The sequence below is a fragment of the Cervus canadensis genome, chromosome 3, assembly GCF_019320065.1.
Source record: "Cervus canadensis isolate Bull #8, Minnesota chromosome 3, ASM1932006v1, whole genome shotgun sequence".
In the NCBI taxonomy this organism is placed as follows: Eukaryota; Metazoa; Chordata; class Mammalia; order Artiodactyla; family Cervidae; genus Cervus; species Cervus canadensis.
In genome coordinates this window covers 46,242,663-46,261,746 of record NC_057388.1, presented here as the reverse complement: position 1 = coordinate 46,261,746, position 19,084 = coordinate 46,242,663, and the positions used below count along the sequence as shown (strand labels likewise).

Genomic DNA, 19,084 nt, shown 5'->3' with positions numbered 1-19,084 from the left:
TGCAGCATGCAAGATCTTTCAGTTGTGACCTGTGGGCTCTAGTTCCCTGCCCAGAGACTGAACCCAGGCTCCCTGCATTGGGAGCATGGAGTCTTAGCCACTGGACCACTAGGGAAGTCCTGGCGCCCAGACTGTTTCAAAGATTTTTTTAAATTGAAGTGTTTTTGATTTACAATGTGTTAATTTCTGCTATACCACAAAGTGATCAGTTATATATAGATTCTCCTTCATATTCTTTCCATTATGCCTTACTACAGGGTATTGAATCTAGTGCTTTCCCCTGTGCTATGCAGTCAGGCCTTGTTATTTACCTATTCTATATATACTAGTTTGCATCTGCTAACCCCACACCCCCAGTTAAGTACCTGAACTTTGCGCTCCTTTTACAGATAAGGAAATTGAGGCACACAGAAATGTGATTTATATTGTCCCAATTTAAGAGCCTTGTAATGTCATTTGTGAGAAACAATTTTAATTCTATAGGTCTGTGAATTTATATTTCAAGATAAGAACTCTGACTTATTCAACATTTATAGCACACTTTATTCAAAATAATAATACTTTGTATGTCAAAAAAGACTTCTGGTTAGGTCTGTTTTTTAATTATGCTGTTAATAGTTGTAGACAAATAGTCTCCTTATTTTAAAAAAGAGTTAAAATATTACAGATAATGCAGAAATTCTCTTTAACTCCCAAACCAGGTACTTGCCATCAAATTACTCACTATTATCTGTTTGCTCTGCCTCCATCTATAACTTCATCACTGTCTATTCATATGTATATATTTACAGAAATAGACAACTATAATGTTCTTCCTTCATCTTAGACTTTATCCCTTGCTGATCTTTACCAATAGTGTATACAGTTTAGACAACCCTGGCCTCAGAATGTAGAATATGTACCATTAGTGCATAGCAGTGCTTGGCACATAGTAAATGCTCAAGAAATCTTAAAGAATAAGAGATGTACGTTGCTGCTAAGGCTTAAGGTACTAATTAGGCAGATGGGGGAGTTGCCAAAGTCAGCGGTCAGCCAATTAGTGGGGATTATCACCACCTGGATTAAAAAGTCCTATGAGTTGGTAACTCTGTTGTCAGCTCCATATTCCACAATTTCCAAATAGGATCACTGAGAAATCCATGCAGTCTTTGAGGTTAATAGCAGTATTTTATTAGCGATCTTGAAAAGGGCAAATGCATGCTGCAACTTCTTTGTCTGGCGAAAGGCCCAATTCATGAGACAGCACCTAATCCTGGAGTGAAACCTAGTACTAACTTGTCTCTGTAGTGATAAAAACGCAGCCACTGCGCTCTGGGTGGGCTGGCCTTCATAAATCTGATTAGCTGCTTTGGCGGCAAGAGCACAACAGATAAATGCTTTCTTTCCAGAAGAGCAGGCTTATTCCTTTAGAGGAACTGCAGTCGTGTTAATGCTTCTAGAAAGCTAAGGGCACTGGGGTTGGAGAGGTGAGGCAAGACTGAGTCTCTTGGAAAGTAGAGATGGCTTTTACTAGCATTTCCATCACTTCTGAAATGTGCTCAGAGCAAAGATCCCATTTTCCCAGGGTGAAAATACTGAATTGAGAACTCGGAACCGTTCCTAGTACAAGCCATGAATATTAGTGGAACATTTAACTAGCTAATTAAATCTAGTTTCTTGGATCACCCTATACACTAATTAACAACCCAGAACTATGAGATAGGTTTGCAGCCAGAGAGTAAATCAGGCTATTGGTTCAAGCCTCTGGTACAGACATTGCCTGAATCTGCTAGGTTCAAAATATAGGTTAAATAAGAAGTGCTTTTTCTCATATTGATGTTTGGCAGAAACCAACGCAATTCTGTAAGGCAATTATCCTTCAATTAAAAAATAATTTAAAAAAAATTTTAAAAAGCACTTTTTCATTCCATAAGCATTTCCGTAAGGATCCAGAAAATGCCAAGTATAGGAACTCATGGGGAGATGTAGCAAGGACTGAGGCCCACTAGGAGCTGAACTTGACCTTTCTTCTTTTAAAAAAATTATTTCTTTATTTGGCTGCATCCAGGATCTTTGATTGCGGCACACAGACTCTTCACTTCTGGAGGACAGGTTCTGTGCAAGCACAGTAGTTGTGGTGCTCTGGCTTAGTTGCTCCACACCGTGTGGGACCTTAGTTCCCTGACCAGGGATTGAACTCCTGGCCCCTGCATAGCAAGGATGATTCTTAACCACTGGACCACCTGGGATGTCCCTGAACTTGACCTTTCAAATGGAGAAAGAATCTGAATTTTTTTTTTCCGGCTACTCTTGATTTAATGTTTATGTAAAATGGATGTGGTTTTGGATTTCTGACTCATCAGATACAATTGAAATATTGAAGCAATTCAGCCTTTCAAAGATCCAGCCATGAAGTCTGAAATACCAGTGTTCTCAGGGCATCATGGTTAGTAGCCTCTACCTTCTTAATGAACTGATATGCTGTACTTTCTCTGGGATAAGTTCTTTTCTTAAGCTAATATGATTTTGTCTCTTAGAAACCCAAAGCCATGGTTGTCTTCTGTTTCAGGATATGACACTGGAGAATGCTTAGTCACTCAGTCATGTCTGACTCTTTACGATCCCTTGGACTGTAGCCAGTCAGGCTCCTCTGTCCTTGGGATTCTCCAGGCAAGAATACTGGAGTAGGTTGCCATTTCCTTCTCCAGGGAGAACCTGAATTTTTTTTTTTTTAAGAGTAAAGGAGAATTTAAAAATTAAAATATTGTAATACAGAAAGTCCTTTTCTCCTCCTCTGGCTACTGGTGAATTTCAGCATCTTTAAAAGGCTAAGGAAGTAATACCACCAGCTGAAATAGAAGTTTCAAAATAATCTTTAAATATGATTTTAGGGGGATTGCTAGAAGAGATAAACTTTCTGTTCAGTTCAGTTCAGTCGCTCAGTTTTATGTGACTCTTTGCAACCCCATGAACTGCAGCATGCCCGGCCTCCCTGTCCATCACCAACTCCAAGAGTTTACTCAAACTCATGTCCATTGAGTCAGTGATGCCATCCAACCATTTCATCCTCTGTCGTCCCCTTCTCCTCTTGCCTTCAATCTTTCCCAGCATCAGGGTCTTTTCTAATGAGTCAGTTCTTCACATCAGGTGGCCAAAGTATTGGAGTTTCAGCTTCAGCATCAGTCCTTCCAATGAATATTCAGGACTGCTTTCCTTTAGGATGGACTGGTTGGATCTCCTTGCAGTCCAAGAGACTCTCAAGAGTCATTTCCAACACCACAGTTCAAAAGCATCAGTTCTTCAGCACTCAGCTTTCTTTACAGTCCAACTCTCACATCCATACATGACTACTGGAAAAACCATAGCTTTGATTAGACGAACTTCTGCTGGCAGAGTAATGTCTCTGCTTTTTAATATGCTGTCTAGGTTGGTTGTAACTTAACTTTAAGGAACATTTTTCTAAAACTTAGTAACCATCAACTACTGAGTGTTAGTTGCCTTCTTAATTTGGGATTGATGACTTTCAATACAAATTTATTTGAAAGCACATTTTTATTGGTGCACTGGGTCATTGTTGCTGTGTGTGGGCTTTCTCTAGTTACGGCAAGAGGGGGCTGCTCTTCCTTGCGGTACATGGGCTTCCCATCGTGGTGGTGTTTCCTGTTGCAGAGCACAGGCTCTAAGGCTCCTGGGCTTCAGTAGTTGCAGCACACAGGCCCTGCAGTTGTGGGATGCAGGCTCTAGGGTACGAGGGCTTTAGTAGTTGTGGTGCATGGGCTCAGCTGCTCTGAGGCATGTGGATTCTTCCCAGATCCCAAGGATCGAACCCATGTCTCCTGCATTGGCAGGTGGATTGCTGTCCACCATACCACCAGGTAAGTCCAAAAGCACATTTTAGATGCCAGTGTATTTTTGTCTAAGTATCTAATATAAGATATCTTAAGTATCTCTATAGTAAATTATTGTTGTTCAGTTGCTAAGTTGTGTCCGACTCTTTGTGACCCCATGAACTGCAACACACCAGGTTTATCTGTCCATCACTGTCTCCTAGAGTTTCCTCAAACTCATTTCCATTGAGTCAGTAATGCCATCCAACCATCTCATCCTCTGTCTCCCCCTTCTCCTTTTGCCCTCAGTTTTTCCCAGCATTAGGATCTATTCCAATGAGTCAGCTCTTTGTATCAGGTGGACAAAGTATTGGCGCTACAGCATCAGTCCTTCCAATAGATAGTCACGGTTAATTTCCTTTAGGATTGAGTGGTTTGATCTCCTTGCTGTCCAAGGGACTGTCAAGAGTCTTCTCCAGCACCACAGTTCAAAAGCCTCAGTTCTTCTGCACTCAACCTTCTTTATGGTCTAGCTCTTACATCCATACATAACTACCGGAAAAACCTTAGCTTTGACTATATGGACCTTTGTCAGCAAAGTGATGTCTGCTTTTTAGAACACTGTCTAGGTTTGACATAGCTGTTCTTTGAAGGAGCAAGCATCTTTTAATTTCGTGGCTGCAGTCAAAGTTGTAGTCATTTCTTAAACTTCCATTTACACAAACAAAATGTTTGAATGTAACTATTACAGGTGACAACAGCTGACCAAAGAAACAAAAGCCTTTACTTTTGATAGCCTTAAATCTTATCTGTGAATTGGCAAATATTTGCATTTTTAAAATTCTTACCACCCTTCTTTTTCTTAAGTTAATTTTTTGGAGTATAGTTGCATTATAATGTTGTGTTCGTTTTTGCTGCAGAGCAAACTCAATCAGATCTATATTTACATATATCCCCTCTTTTTTGGATTTCCTTCCCATTTAGGCCACCACAGAGCACTGAGTTTGCTCTGCTGAGTAGTTCTCATTAGTTATCCATTTTATACATAGTATCAGTCGTCAGTACATATGTCAATCTCGGGCTCCCAGTTCACCCTCTTGTTCCCCCTTGGTATCCATATGTATGTTCTCTATGTCTGTGCATCTATTTCTGACTTGCAAACAAGATCATCTATACTAATTTTTCTAGATTCCACATATTTTACTGTTCTTCTTTAGCTAGAGCACTCATGAATGAAGGTAAAGATACACCAAAAAAATGAAACTTGAACTCATGACTAGTATTCAAGTCTTAAGGTGAACTACACTGAAGTTAATCCTGCTATAAATCTGATTTTAAAAAAATTAAGAGCTTTCTTGAGGCTCTGTAGCTTTCCCTCAGACGTCAATCTCTCCTACTCATTTTTAAATGAGGTTAGCAACCAAACATTAAAATCCACAAACAAAAAACAAACAGTGAACTGAATCAACTTGCTCCGTATTAGGAGGTAAAATACGATATGTGTGCAGCCTTGCAGAAAACCTGTGATGAGCATGGATGAGGCCTTCTTACACCTGTTTTAGTGACTACCTTAAAACACTCAAATATTGACTTGGGTCCTCTCTCACTTGTGACATTTCTTTTGCTATATTTGAGAATAGATGACTATTTTTAAGACCATATTGATAAAGACCTGCCTGAACCAGTGAAGATAAACTAGGCTATGTTACAGTCAAAACAAAAAGACAAACACCTCCCAACTCTCAGGCTAAAAACAACAAAGGTTTATACCTCCTCTGATACTACAGATCCAGAAAAAATTATTGACTAAGGTAATACCTGCTGGCTTCAGGCACAGCTGGATCAAGAAACTCCACGGTGGCCTTTTTCTTTTGTTTTTTATTTTTTACCACGTCAGGTGTCAGATGTGGTACATAAGATCTTTGTTGCGGCATGCAGGATCTTTAGCTGTGGTGCGTGGGTTTCTCTCTAGTTCTGGTGCACAGGCTCCAGAGTGCAAGGGCTCTCTAGTTGTGGCACATGGATTCCAGAGCTCCAGAGCACTATAGTTTTTAGTATGCGGGCTTAGTTGCCCCATGGTTTGCAGGATCCTAGGTCCCTGACCAGGAATCGAACCCGGGTTCCCCTGCATTGGAAGGCAGATTTTCAACCACTAGGCCACCATGGTAGTCCCTCTAAGGTGGTCCTTAAGGATTTGCCCTACAACTTCCCTTAGTTTTGCTTTCCTCTCTGTTGGCCCCAGTGTCAAGCAGCCTCTACTAGTTCTGGGCAGATGTCTAGAACTCGAAGTTTGGAAGAGGTATTCTTCTCTTCTGTGAAAATCCCAGTAATTCCCACAGAAATCCCCAAAGTCACCCTAGCTGGAAAACTTAAGCTCCATACCCATCCCTCAACCCATTAGTGGGAAGAGGGAAATGGGAACTCACTGAAATCCATGGAGGGATGATCCCCATCCAGTGATGTGGACTAAAATATGGACGGACTAGTCACCTCAGATACAGGCGTTGTTTTCTCCCATCCAAGTACTAACCAGGCCCGACCCTGCTTAGCTTCCAAGATCAGACAAGATCGGGCGAGTTCAGGGTGGTATGGCCGTAGACTAGGAGTTGTTTTCTGACAAAGGGATGATAATGTAAGCCTAAGCAACAGTTTCTATTGTATGGGTCCCAGATTGAAAATACCTGACTCAGGCCCTGATGTTTTCCATTTTACATTACTGGTGACATGATGACTCCTTTGTGCTGTCTTAATGGTTATTCAATTTTAGTTGCTTATCCAAATTCCACTAAAATACAGTCTTTACCCTCCAGTAGCTGGTGGGGGATGGGGATGGACTACACTTAAAACTTTTGATACAGATTACTATCCTGTATATCATAAAAGTATGTAGAAAATACTGTGACTTTTGTCCTAAAGTTTACTGGTCATTGAACTTGCTTTTCTAGACGAATTCTGAAGCTTACATTTCAATACAGCAAAAACCTAGTAATTTTCATGAGAAGAAGTGTTAAATAAATAGCCAGGTTTAGGACTTAACGATGAAAGTCTAGAATGTGACATCCTTGTTATATCACTGTCAACTCAAGGATTTAAAATGAAACACACATCGATCCTTTTGTAGTTCATGAGCATGATGATTGGGTGTTCACGCTGCTGCGTGACATGTGCCTCCTTCCAAACCTTGTTACGACATCGGCACATTACCTGTCTGACGTGAAAAAAAAAAAATAAATAAATAAATAAAAATAAAACGAAACACATAGGTGGCATTCTAAGATGATAAAGGTGATCTTGAAAGCATGTCTTGGATTTTTTTGAACAAAAATAATGCCTCAGGGAGACAACTGTCACACATTCTTTTGAGATGGAACAGCCAACAATTGGCAATCCCATCTGTCATTCAGAATGCTGTAGAACTGTCCAGAGAAGCCTGCCTTAGGCTGAAGCAGATAGCACAAGGTATGGGACAAGAGGCTTCCGTCAGCGTGAGTAAAGCATCGACGGGCTTCACTAGCAAAAGGGATTCATTTTCCCTAAACTTATAAGATCTTCAGAAATCAGAGGAAGTTGTATGAAATATAACAGAGAGGAAAATTTTGCTCAGGAGTGAGATTGGGAAGCATTCAAGTCTGGTGGTGATTATTCTTTTTGTCTTGGATTGGAAATTTATTAGGCAAATTAAGATTTAAGAAGGTTCTTAAAACAGGGAAATAAGTCTTGATTTACTTTGATTCAAGAAACATTTATTGAGCACCAAAGATGTCACATGAGAGAATGTTTATGCACAAAGGAATGTTACATAACACTGGTATTTGTCTCGATGTCTACTGGGGGAGATAAGGGGTAAACAAATAGTCACAGGATTATGTCATGTATGCTGTAACAGGCTTTTACAAGGTGCCGGTAGACAGACTTGGGTTTGCAGAAGATGGAGGGGAGGAAGTCCTGTTTAACTAGAGGCGTCAAAGATGTGTGACAGCTCACTCAGTTGAGGTCAAGGAGGGCAGAGAAATGAAGGTATAAGTATTACGTCATGTCTAGGGTTTCCCTTGTAGCTCCGCTATAAAGAATCCACCAGCCAATGCAAGAGACGTGGGTTTGATCCCTGGATCAGGAAAGGTCCCCTGGAGAAGGAAATGGCAACCCCCTCCAGTATTCTTGCCTGGGAAATCCCATGGACTGAGGAGCCTAGCAGCTTACAGTCCATGGGGTCACAAAGAGTTGGACATGACTTAGTGACTAAACAACAACATGTCTAGGGAACCTCAGGAGGCTAACATGGGCAGAGAGAAACTATCGAAAGCTTTTGAACAAAGGAGTGATGTGATCAAAGCTATGCTTCTGGAAAATCCTTCCAGCCATGTTGGGGGGGTTAGACTGGAGTAGGGTAGAGTTTGGCAGTTGGAACACCAGCCAAGTGGATTTTCAGGTCAAAGTAGAAGAGAGACGGCTAAGGCAGGACGATGAGCTTGGAGCCATGGGGCCATGACGGTTAATTGCTAGTAAGTAGAAATAATGGCCCAAGTGATGGTAAGAGATGAAGGCGGAAATGTCCAGTGTGATTCCCAGACTGAGCTGGCTTCGAGGGTATTTATTATCTGTGTAGCCTCACAAGGCCTCCCCTTCAGAAAGATCCCATGATTGGTTCAGTGCTCTATTGGCATCATCATGAAATCGCTGAATTTGTAAACAAGGGGCCCAACATGCTCATTTTCATTTTGTATTGGGTCTGTGAATCTTAGTTTCTGTATGATCCTGTATGAGCTCTGTACGAGCTAAGGGGGGAAATCAAGGTACAAGCAACTGCAACTGGAAACAGAAGAGATGGGTGGAGTGATGAGTCTGGTTTTGTAGCCCATGCGTCTGTGGTCATCAAAGCAGTGATATTCAGTAGGCTGTTAGAAACTGGGTGTAAATTCCAAGCAAGGTATATGCTAGAGTTATCAATGTGGGGAATAGCAAGTCCAAGGTGGTAGAGCCCAGGGATGTGGATTATAGTGGGTAGAGAGGAAATCAGCTGGAAAAGAAGCATAATGTGTAAGGGATCAGAGAAGGCAGAGAGAATTGGAAGAGTGGGGAACTGAAGTCCTGGGGGACTTTTTAAGAGAGAATGGTGTCCTGGAAGCCAAGGAAAGGTCTCAAGAAGGGAGGAATCATGAGGATCACATGCCACAGAGTAATCAAATACAGAGATCATCCATTGCATTTGGCAATTAGAGGGTGGAGATGGAGCTGCTTTCCAGTGGGATAGAGGAGAAGCCAGGGGAAAACAGAGTGCAGACCATCCTTTCAAGAACTTGGGCTATGAAGTCAAAGGCAGGAACGGAGTAGAGGGTGTGCAGAATAAAACTTCTTGGTTTTGTTTTGGTGTGTTTTTGCCTTTAAAATGGGGGACTTGAGCAGGTTGGTGTGTGAAAGAGCATTGCTCTCAGGAAGTGAGAGGAGGACACACTTTCCAGGGCAGGAGCCCAAAAGATAAAAGTGAGAATGAAGACAGACACATTCATAGATTGAGTGCTCAGAATATATGCATGAAAAACAAAACCCAACAAATCTATTTTTTTGAGTAAAGGTAAGTTTCCTACTGAAAGTGAAGTAGTAAGGAGCACAGGGGGCTTTAGAGGAGTGTTGAAGGTGTCTGCCCTCTAGTAGAGGATGCTGACCAGAGACAGACAGAACCACCTAGTAACAAGGAGGGCTCCCAGGAGAGGCAGAACCAGAGATGCCTGCAGTTTCTACCGATGAAAAACTAATAAGCAACTTTGGCCCAGGGTATGCTAAGTTCCACAAAGGGAGCAGGCATCTACCTGTGAATCTTTTTAAGTTCTGACGACCCTCCATCACAATATTAGACCCTCACAAGAGCACCAGCTTTCTGGGTCCTCGGGGCTGCCCAGAAAGCACCAGGGATCCTGAGCATCAGGTAGAGGCAGAAATCTCCAGAGGCTACAAGCAGGGCAAAGTGCCGATTTGGTGAATAATTAATGTATCACCACAACCTAAGGCTCCCCCCCTCCCCAGTGGAAAAGGATGTAGATAAACTCACAAAGCAACTTACTCTACGGTCTAATGATTAAACTTCCCGGGGCCCTATTTCATTTCAACCAAGTTAAAAGCTGACCAACTGGCCACTTAAACCCTTCTGCTGGGGTGATTAATTAGAAAGTAAAATCTCCTGACTGGACTAACAACTACCATACCCCCTCATTTCAGGGGACACTTTTGCCCAGAGGACTAAAGAAGGCTGAAGCTTTGATTCCAGCCATTGCTAAGGCAGCAGAACTGGGCTAGTTTACCGAAGGGGGCGGGGGCGGGGTACAAAATGACACCACCCGCTCCTGTTGCCTCCCCAACTCCCAGGAGCTGGGTGAGCGTGTATTTCCGCCTTATTTAACCACACAGGTCACACTCAGGGCTGCTAGAGACCCGACATCAGACCCTCTCTTCCACCCCCACCATTTGTACGCCACGTTATTCCTCCCAAGAATTTGCGAAGTTGTGCTTTTTTGGAGATTGTTAAGTGCGTCTCTTGAGAGACTTCCTTTCACGGTGAGATGGAGAAAAGTGTCAATAAACTAACCTATATCGTTGTAAGAGAAGTCACCTGAATTCGCACCTTACGTCTGGGTTTGGATTTAAAAGTCGATTTAAAAAAACAATTAGATGGGTAATTCAATGCTGTGGCCACCTGGGTGGCAGGCCCCCAGGCAGGTCCTGAGTTGGTGCGCAAAGGCAGCGGAGCGAAGAGCACTTTGCTTCCTGGGAATGAAGACATCCGAGGTCGCGCCCAGTCCGGGTTGAGCAGCACAGGGGGCTTCCCCGCTTTCTCGAAAACAAACCTGCCAGGTGACTCGCTTTCTAAAGGGTTAACCAGCCCTCGCCTAGCGCTAGAGTTTACAGCCTTGGGCACCCCTTTGTGACTCACTCCTTATAAATGTAAATGTAGGAGAGAGCGGTAGGTCCTGACCAGCCCCCTCGCCCGCCAGGCGATCTGAACACCTACCTCCCAGACCCGCCCGAACGCCTCCCGCACCCCAGCGCACCTCTCAGGACACGCGCCCGGCGGCCGCCCCGCAGCCCCGCACGGAACTGGAAGAGCTACTACCCCATCGCATCCGCAGATGCAGCCTTAAAACAAAGGAGGCGCGGAGGGAGGGTGGGACCTGAACCTCACCCCCTCCCCTCCAAGCAGGGGCCGCCCGGCCCCCTCCGCCCTGACTCCCCTTGTGCGCATGAGCAGAGGCGCCTCCCTTGGTTCCTCCCAGGGCGAAACTTTCTAATTCCCTTCTTTGGGCTCGGGGGCTGCCAGGCGCCGAGAGAGCGCTCGTCCCGCCGGGTGAGCAGGACACAGCGGCGGCGCGATTTTTCCCTCCCCACCCTCCCACCCTTCGCTTCCGTGGGAGCGGCAGGAAATGCGAGGGCCCCCTCTTCTCTGAATATTTGCCTTTTTTCTCTCCACCTCTCTAGAAAAGAAGACTGGGAGAAACAGCCGGCGGCTCGGTGGCCGTGTCCCCTGGGCTGCAGGGACTGGACATGGGGCGGCTCCAGGTGTTCGCGTTCAGTTTCTTAGGTAATTCGGGGGAAACGGGGGATCGGGGGTGGCGGAAGGGGTGGGCTTGGACTTGCAGGAAGAATAAACCAAACCGTTGGACTTAGCTTTGGGGGAAGCCTGTCGGGAGAGGGACTTGATAGAAATCTGCGTTGGGATTAAACGCCAGCGCCCTCGGTGGTGGCCGGGGACCGCATCCTGGGGTGTTTGTGCCCAGAGCTCCGGGTGCTCCCGCAGCTCCCGCTCTGGGCTTTGCATCTCCGGCCCTTTTTCGGTGGGTCTCTCCATATCTGGGGTCAGGCTTCATGGGGTAGTGGGCTAGCCGCGGAGGGCTCCTCAGAAGCCCATCCGGGAGAGTGGCTGAGCTGAGTGCACGCGTCATCCTGGGAACAAATTGGGGCCATGTGGCTTTAATTAACCATCGCTGTTTGCCCCCGGATGGCGCCAGAAACAGCTAGATCGGGAGCTTCCCTGGAATGACGAATCGCTGAAGCCAGTCCAAAGCCTCAGGGATTGACCATTCGCCCCTTGTTCGGGACAGTGGTGTTCCCCGCGAACCCCATGACCCCCCCCCCCGCCCCCCGTCCCCGACGAAGCGTAGGCGACCTCCGAGTGTGTGGATACACATACACACACTCACGCGTCCCCACGCTTACAAATTTCCGCGCACACACATGCACTGTCACCCAAGGACGCACAGGCTACCGTGTGCAGTCGAGTTCACATACAAGCGGGTGTGCGGCGTTTGGCCACCTGCCTCCCTGCGCCCGGGTCCAGGAACCTCGAAGTGACCGGAGCTGCTTCCCAGGGCTGATCAGGGTGGGCGCGACGGTAGGTGGGCTTCCCAGGAGTGATGCTGTCAGTTGCTGGACAAACCTGTATCTGTTTTTTTCTGAATCATCCTCTCCACGTTCTGCCTTCCCGGCCTCACTCCATTGTGTCTCTTTCCTGTCTATCTGGCTTCCTACCCCCCCCCCCCCCCAATCTACTCTGTCCCCGCCCCCTGCTTATTCTCTTTGCCTGGGCCGGCTCCCTGCTCATGCCCTACGCTGTCCGCCTGCCCCTTCCACAGCCCTGTGCGGAGTCGGAGTGAGCGCTCAAGAACCCGATTTCAGCTACGGCTGCGCGGAGGGCAGCTGCTACCCGGCCACAGGCGACCTTCTCATCGGCCGAGCGCAGAAGCTCTCGGTGACCTCGACCTGCGGGCTGCACAAACCCGAGCCTTACTGTATCGTCAGCCACCTCCAGGTGAGGGCGGAGAGAGGGCTCCGCGCACACCTCTTGCAGTCCCCACCGAAGGGGAAGGCCTAGGGGACCCCGTATCCTGCCAGCTATCCAGATAGGAAGCTCGGCAGCCAGGGAGTCCCGGGATTAGGCCGGTAGCTCACCCTTTTGCTTCATGTCAGTTTGCACAGTTGCATCCGCCAAACATTTCCTGCCGCCACTGTATAGAAAGGCAGAGCTGCAGACAGATCTTGGGGCCCCTGTGCCAAGCCCTGACCCAGGGTCTCCAAAAGCCCATGTTTTTTTGTTTTTGTTTGTTTGTTTTGTTTTTCAATCTTTCCCCTTTGGAAAATGTGTGTAAAAGGTGGTTTATCCTTTCCTTTTTTATATACTGAGTGGTGATCTTGGGTTTTCCCCAAGTCTTTCACTTGGATAAAGGGTATTCCAGCCCTAAGAAATACCTTGCAAGGTCACTCCAATCATGGAGAAAAGCACTCCAATTTGCTCTCCTCATTTGGTGCTGCTCCCATCCACCTCCATTAGATATCAGGATCAGATGCTTGCTTTTTGAAAATGCCCTGGTTGCCATGGTACCCTGATAGAGGAGGACCAAAGTGAAATTTCAGAGTGTTTTCTGTTTCTAAAAGTGGATCCAGATCTTAGATTTCAAAGGTCACGTTTTTAATAAGACTAATCTTGAAAGAAGGTACAAAGCATAAACTACCCAGAATCAGAATCCATTTCCTTGATTTTTTTTAAGAGACTGATATCTCTGGCCCCTAAAGCAAACATAAGAGTTTTTTCTCCTGTACAAGGCAAGTTCCAAGTCAATTGCTCTAAATTTGGTCACTCCCCCTACATGTAGATCTGCCCTTCAGGAGTGGGACAGAATATTGTGTGGTTTGCGTGCAGATGCCTTCAAATGGAGTCGCTTTTAAAAAACAGAAAGAGAGCCCATTCTGAAAACCTGATAAATTAAACCAAAGGAATGTGGTAAAGTGGATTCCACTTATTTGCTTCCAGGTTTATACAGAGACGTCTAGACTGCTTCCTCCTGATTACAAGGGAGGCTATAATTACACTTTTTTAAAGTTCTGGTAATTGTTCTCTGGTATTAGTTTCCTGGACTACAAGTCACCAAAGGCAGTTGATGTTACCTTTTCTAACATTAGCATGTAAATTTCACCTAAAATATTATGCTAACATTTACCTCCAAGGTCAGGACATCCTGTAAATGAATCACCAGATCTTGAAAATGGCTTTGACCAGAATGAGAATTGGACTGTTTGTCTAAAAGCAAGTAGAGCCAACTCTCTAGTTTATATGATTAGCCACGAAATTGTGGGGTGCTCTTCGGATGTCAGGGCTTCCCAGTGGCTCAGTGGTAAAGAATCCTCCTGCAAAGCAGGAGACTCGGATTCGATCCCTGGGTCGGGAACATCCCCTGGAGGAGGAAATGGCAACTCATGCCAGTATTCTTGCCTGGAAAATCCCATGGACAGAGAAACCTGGCAGACTATAGTCCATGGGGTTACAAAGAGTCAGACACGACTGAGCACACATGGATGGATGCTATGCGTCAGCTTCAGAGCCTAAAGAAAGGAACTGGGCATGTAATTCTTTCAAACACTGAGCAGGTATAAAACTTGAGGCAGGAATCAGAAGTGTTGTGTCCAGGGTTACCCTGCATTCCTGACTTCTGGTTTCTGTTTTCTAGTTAGTATATCTTGCCAGTCTTAAAATCCCTTTGGGAGGAAGGTGATAACTAATAGCTAGCTAAATACATACAAATGTAGTATTGTCGGTTGATACTGTCCTTACAAGGATATCACCTTTGCTTAACGACATGCTGACCGGAGGACCAGAGACATATTAATCCATCCTTCATTACCCAAACATTATTGACCGGAGTGTTTCAGTATTCACTTACATAACAAATTGCCAACCACAGGCATTACTTTCTGCAAAAATCCATAGGTGGATAATGTGTTAAATGTTTGTAAGATGTGTGTGGGGTCTCAACAGATTTCTGCCTCGGCATCATTTTCAGACTTAATGAGCATTGCATAAAAACTTGGGTAGAGAGCCCAGCCTCATGTGGAAAAGGGAACCATTAAGTGATGCTGCTGTTTACAGTTCACCATGATGGAGTGCAAAGTAGGCTCTTTTGGCTGTGACTCACATTTTTGGTAGAAGGAAAATGTTAAGCCAAAAGTTCAAAGCCGTTCTAAAACTGAAAGCAGTGGTAGATTTTTCAGTTCAGGTCCTTGGCATTCTTTGACTTGGTCCCAGTTTTCAGTGCTCCCCACTTGACAGGATACCCTGGTGTCCCCTTCCTGGGTATTCTGAGCAGTCTGAGCTAGCCTGCACGCTGCTACCACGAATTCACTGTCGGGGCAGGGGAGAAGGTAAGAAGTCTTGATCTGTAGTTCCCAAAGCTTCTTAAATATATCTGACTAATACTTGGTTTCTGCCTTATATAGGTTTTGGAAAATCAGGCCAGTCGAATTGTTCTCCTTTTATTTTCAGTTTGCTTTATGTCAGCAAAAATTCTCTAAAAACCTCCTCTGCATTTTGCCTCAAGAGTAAGCTTTTCCAGCTATTCATTGAGATTAAGGCTTAAGCCTAGAAATTTCATTTTGATTAAATTAATAGCTTGTGGAAACAATGCCTTCTTTTACTTTTGACCTTGAATTTGCAAGAGAAGAGGAAAATTTCAGGAGTATATCATACTCTGTTCAAAGTTAAAAAGTGAAAGACATGTGCTAGGTCATTTAAGTAATTTTGGCACATTCATTTTTCTTGAAGAAAGTAGGTTTGATTTTTGTATTGTGGGCTTGATTTTTGGTGTGCATGTGAGTGTGTGATTGCTTCCCAGACTCGTGATACTATCTTTGCTTTCAGGAGGACAAAAAATGCTTCATATGCAATTCACAAGATCCTTATCATGAAACCCTCAACCCTGACAGTCATCTCATTGAAAATGTGGTCACGACATTTGCTCCAAACCGCCTTAAGATCTGGTGGCAGTCCGAAAATGGTATGTGTGGTGTGGGAATAACTTCCATGGAGTGTGATTAGTTACCTGGAAAGTGTTTACAGGCTCCTGGGTGTTTGTAATTGCGATTGGTTTTCTATCCTGGAATTATGGCCTTCGACAGATTTACTGCCCAGAGCACTGAATTCTCTTGGTAAAATCTGATCCTTCTTCTTGAAGTATGCACTTCCTATAAGAAAGAAGTCTTTCATGCGAAACCAAAGGAGGATTTTGTAGTCTTCATCTTGAGGAGCCTTTGGGGACTGTGGCAATGTGCAGGGGCAGTCTGGGGAGGGCATGGGAAGGCCTTACCCCACGCAGGCCCTCATCCTTCCACAAAACAGCCATCTTTCATTTTGATCAATCCCAAAAGAAAGGGCAAAATCAGCCACCTTCCTTCCGTCTAGAGAAAATTTAGCAATAGTACTATGAATACACACTAGACATAATTTCTCAGACACTCAACATGGATAATGACCCTAAGTCAACTTTTCTAGTGAGTGTGTGAATCCAACCCTTTTTCCTTTCTTTGCCATTTGGGTTGGGATTTAATAAATTCATCCAATATGATGTTACTATTGTGGTGCAACTAAGCTCAACTTAGTTTTGCATTTGTTTCCAAGTCAAATGCTGAAATTTGGGGACTAACAGTAGAGTTAATGTGTTTGCTGTTAATAATAAGTTACCTTTGTATCTTTTTTAAAAAAGCATTGATTAGAAAGGACTCAAAGAAGTGAATCTAAGCTTGGCCAGAGGAAGCCTGGGCACTGCTAGATCCCTTTATTATGTGCTCGATGCCCAGGAAGCTTTGGGGTGCTTTGCAGTTATTTATCAGTCTGTAAAGAGGAAGTGTTTTTTGCACCACAAGGCTTTCAAGATCCTAGCTCTCGACCAGGGATCAAACCTGGGCCCCCTGCAGCGGAAGCATGGAGTCCTAACCACTGGACCGCCAGGGAATTCCCAGGAGGAAGTCTCTTTGTAGACTTATTTCTAATTGATTATGAAATTATACATGCTTTCTAAAAGACTATTGATTTCTAGGGAAGGTTGATTATTCATTGGTAACCTTTGGGACTCCATTGGTTATCAACTTGATTGAGATAGACTAGATGTCAGAAAGCAATTTATCAGTTAGAGCCTTGTTATTTCTTATAGGAAGGTATCTGAGTTGAGAGTTCAGGGTAAAAGAGAAGTTTCTGTAAATCTGCACTTGAGTCACAGGGGACTTGTGAAATAGCATAGATCTGATTACAAATGTGGGACCTATCTGACCACATTCTTCCAGTGAGACTGAAAGACAATTAGAAGGATGCCTTGGGAATTCCCCAGCAGTCCAGTGGTTAGGACTCCATGGTATCACTGCTGATGGCACGGGGTTCAGTCCCTAGTCGAGGAACTAACATCCCTGCTAACTGGGTGCAGTGTGGTGCGGCCAAAAAAAAGGCAGAAGGGTGCCTCAACATCAGTATCAAGTTCATAGACAGTAAAATAGTTCATCAAGCTCTGTAGTTCTCTAAGAGGGTTTTTCTTGGTTACGTCAGGTATTAATCAGTTTCCACAATTCTGAGTTTGTGGGACAAGAGAGGACAAAGACCCAAAGAAGGGATTTTCAAGCCAAGGGGCTTGAGGGCTCTGTCACTGTTATAAGAGATTAGATAGGATTAGATGGATGGAACTTAGTCTTCAGAAAGTCAGAAGGATTGTTACTGTCTCCTATCATCTCTCTGCTGTCTGATAGTTCACAATCGAAGAGTTTCTTGATGAATGTGATTTTTATCTATTTTCTGTGTGTTTTATCCAAGTTGAGCTTTACATGATGCATTAAATTATCAGTGCTCAGACTCAAAACGGCTTGCAATGTGCAGCTGCTTTTAACTTAGCCCTGATGATGCTTTATTCCCTGACAGAAATCAAATACACCACAGAAGAACGATCTTGGTTCTTTTCTCCATGGATTTTTCTTCCCATATTTAAAAAAAAAAAACGTGTAGCACTTTACAGTTTAGGTATCTAAAATGGAATGTGCTTTTCAAGCCCACATTGGCAGATACATTCTTATGTTACAGAACTGGTCCTAGTCTTGCTCTGACTTTACATTATTTCGTTATCTCTTCATTTTAAACAAATAGTGCAGGTACTTAAAAGCTTGGGAAGGGAGAGACAGATAGTTGCTTAGCTAACATGTTGCTCAGAAAGAAACCTCGAGAGTCGGTTTGTAATATGGCTCTTTTTCAGAAGTTAGATAAGGTTTGTAATATGGTTCTTTTTCAGAAGTTAGATAAGGTTAGTTAGCATGACGATACTGTTTTTCTTTAACATTCCAACTAACTCATATCCGTTCCAGTGACTACTTTCCCTCCCTCCCCCACCCCCACCCCCAATTGACTTGGCAGTTTTCCAGTGGGAGAGTTTATTTCAAAAGTCTTACTGATTTCCTGAAAATACACCAGCCTGTGACATGATTCATTCTGACACATTCCTGTCTTTCTGCATTTAAGACTTCTCTTGCTCCGGAAGCTGAACCCCCAAAAGCTCTCTGGAGCACAGGAAATGTGGAAAGGTCTCCTTCACCAAACAGGCAGGCTCGAGGGCCCAGGGGATTGTGGAGGAGGTGCTGTCCATCCCTGGAATTCCAGTGGCCTTTTTAGCCTTTTAACGTGGGATGACTTGACCCCCAGGGCATAGTGCAAAGGCTCATTTGTTTGTTCAGGCTTTCCCCTGAAAGGGAAGATGTTAGTATTTGTTCTGGGGCAGTTTATTTATTTGACCCATTCTTTGTCTCTTTGGCATTGTTTCTCCATTGTGGCAACGCACCCAAGGGCTTCTCCATCAGGGATAGGTTTTTCTAAATTGGAGTGTAACTCACATTCATGGTGGACTCCTGTTTTCTTTGCTGCTGCATAGAAACAAAAAGGAATATTTGTGTTTTGACTGGATTGTGTCCCTGTGCCTCAGACTGCAGAGCTGAACCCCTACGGTGCGCAGGAAATGCCCCCTCTCTTTTCCCCTTTGAGAGTCCCTTGGCTTACAGAGTTGGAAAGACTTTTCAGTTTTTACTAAGCAAAGGATGTCTTTCTTGACAGCAACTCAAGGCATTCCGCCAGATGTCTTGTTCCAGGGGGCACATTCAATACGTTGAACTCCAGAATGATTTGTGACCAGCTGAAGAGTCATTCTGAGATGTGCTTTATTACCTCAATCAAGCCAGGGGGTTATGGTTATTATCTTATCTTCAGATTAAGGTGGACTGCAGAGAGAATTTCTATGAGGAGCATAAAGATAGTTGAAGAGATTAGACTCAGTTGTTCACAGATGTTCTTGTTTACATTGCTATTTCCGTTTATCTTTTTAAAAATTATCCTATAGGCGTGGAGAATGTCACTATCCAACTGGATTTGGAAGCAGAATTTCATTTCACTCATCTCATCATGACCTTCAAGGTAAGGAATCCCTCCCTTTCTCACAAAT

At 44.2% G+C, this 19,084-nt stretch overlaps 1 protein-coding gene, 1 long non-coding RNA gene and 1 other non-coding gene across 3 annotated transcripts in view; 2 read left to right on the top strand and 1 right to left on the bottom strand.

The window, feature by feature from the left end:
- The window catches only part of LOC122438322, a 43,819-nt gene extending 31,543 nt beyond the window's left edge, over positions 1–12,276 (bottom strand). Inside the window, exon 1 of the long non-coding RNA XR_006268528.1 lies at positions 12,084–12,276. This is a non-coding gene — a long non-coding RNA (uncharacterized LOC122438322). The remainder of the gene's footprint in view (positions 1–12,083) is intronic.
- Positions 6,916–7,020, top strand: LOC122439020. The gene has a single exon (XR_006268760.1). It is a non-coding gene; the product is annotated as a small nucleolar RNA U13 (small nucleolar RNA).
- LAMB1 (laminin subunit beta 1) overlaps positions 10,994–19,084 on the top strand; it is a 74,528-nt gene continuing 66,437 nt past the window's right edge. Inside the window, exons 1-5 of the mRNA XM_043463059.1 lie at positions 10,994–11,142; positions 11,274–11,376; positions 12,428–12,603; positions 15,484–15,619; positions 18,983–19,056. Of these exons, the coding sequence (XP_043318994.1) occupies positions 11,340–11,376; positions 12,428–12,603; positions 15,484–15,619; positions 18,983–19,056 (423 nt within the window). The 5' untranslated portion in view covers positions 10,994–11,142; positions 11,274–11,339. The remainder of the gene's footprint in view (positions 11,143–11,273; positions 11,377–12,427; positions 12,604–15,483; positions 15,620–18,982; positions 19,057–19,084) is intronic.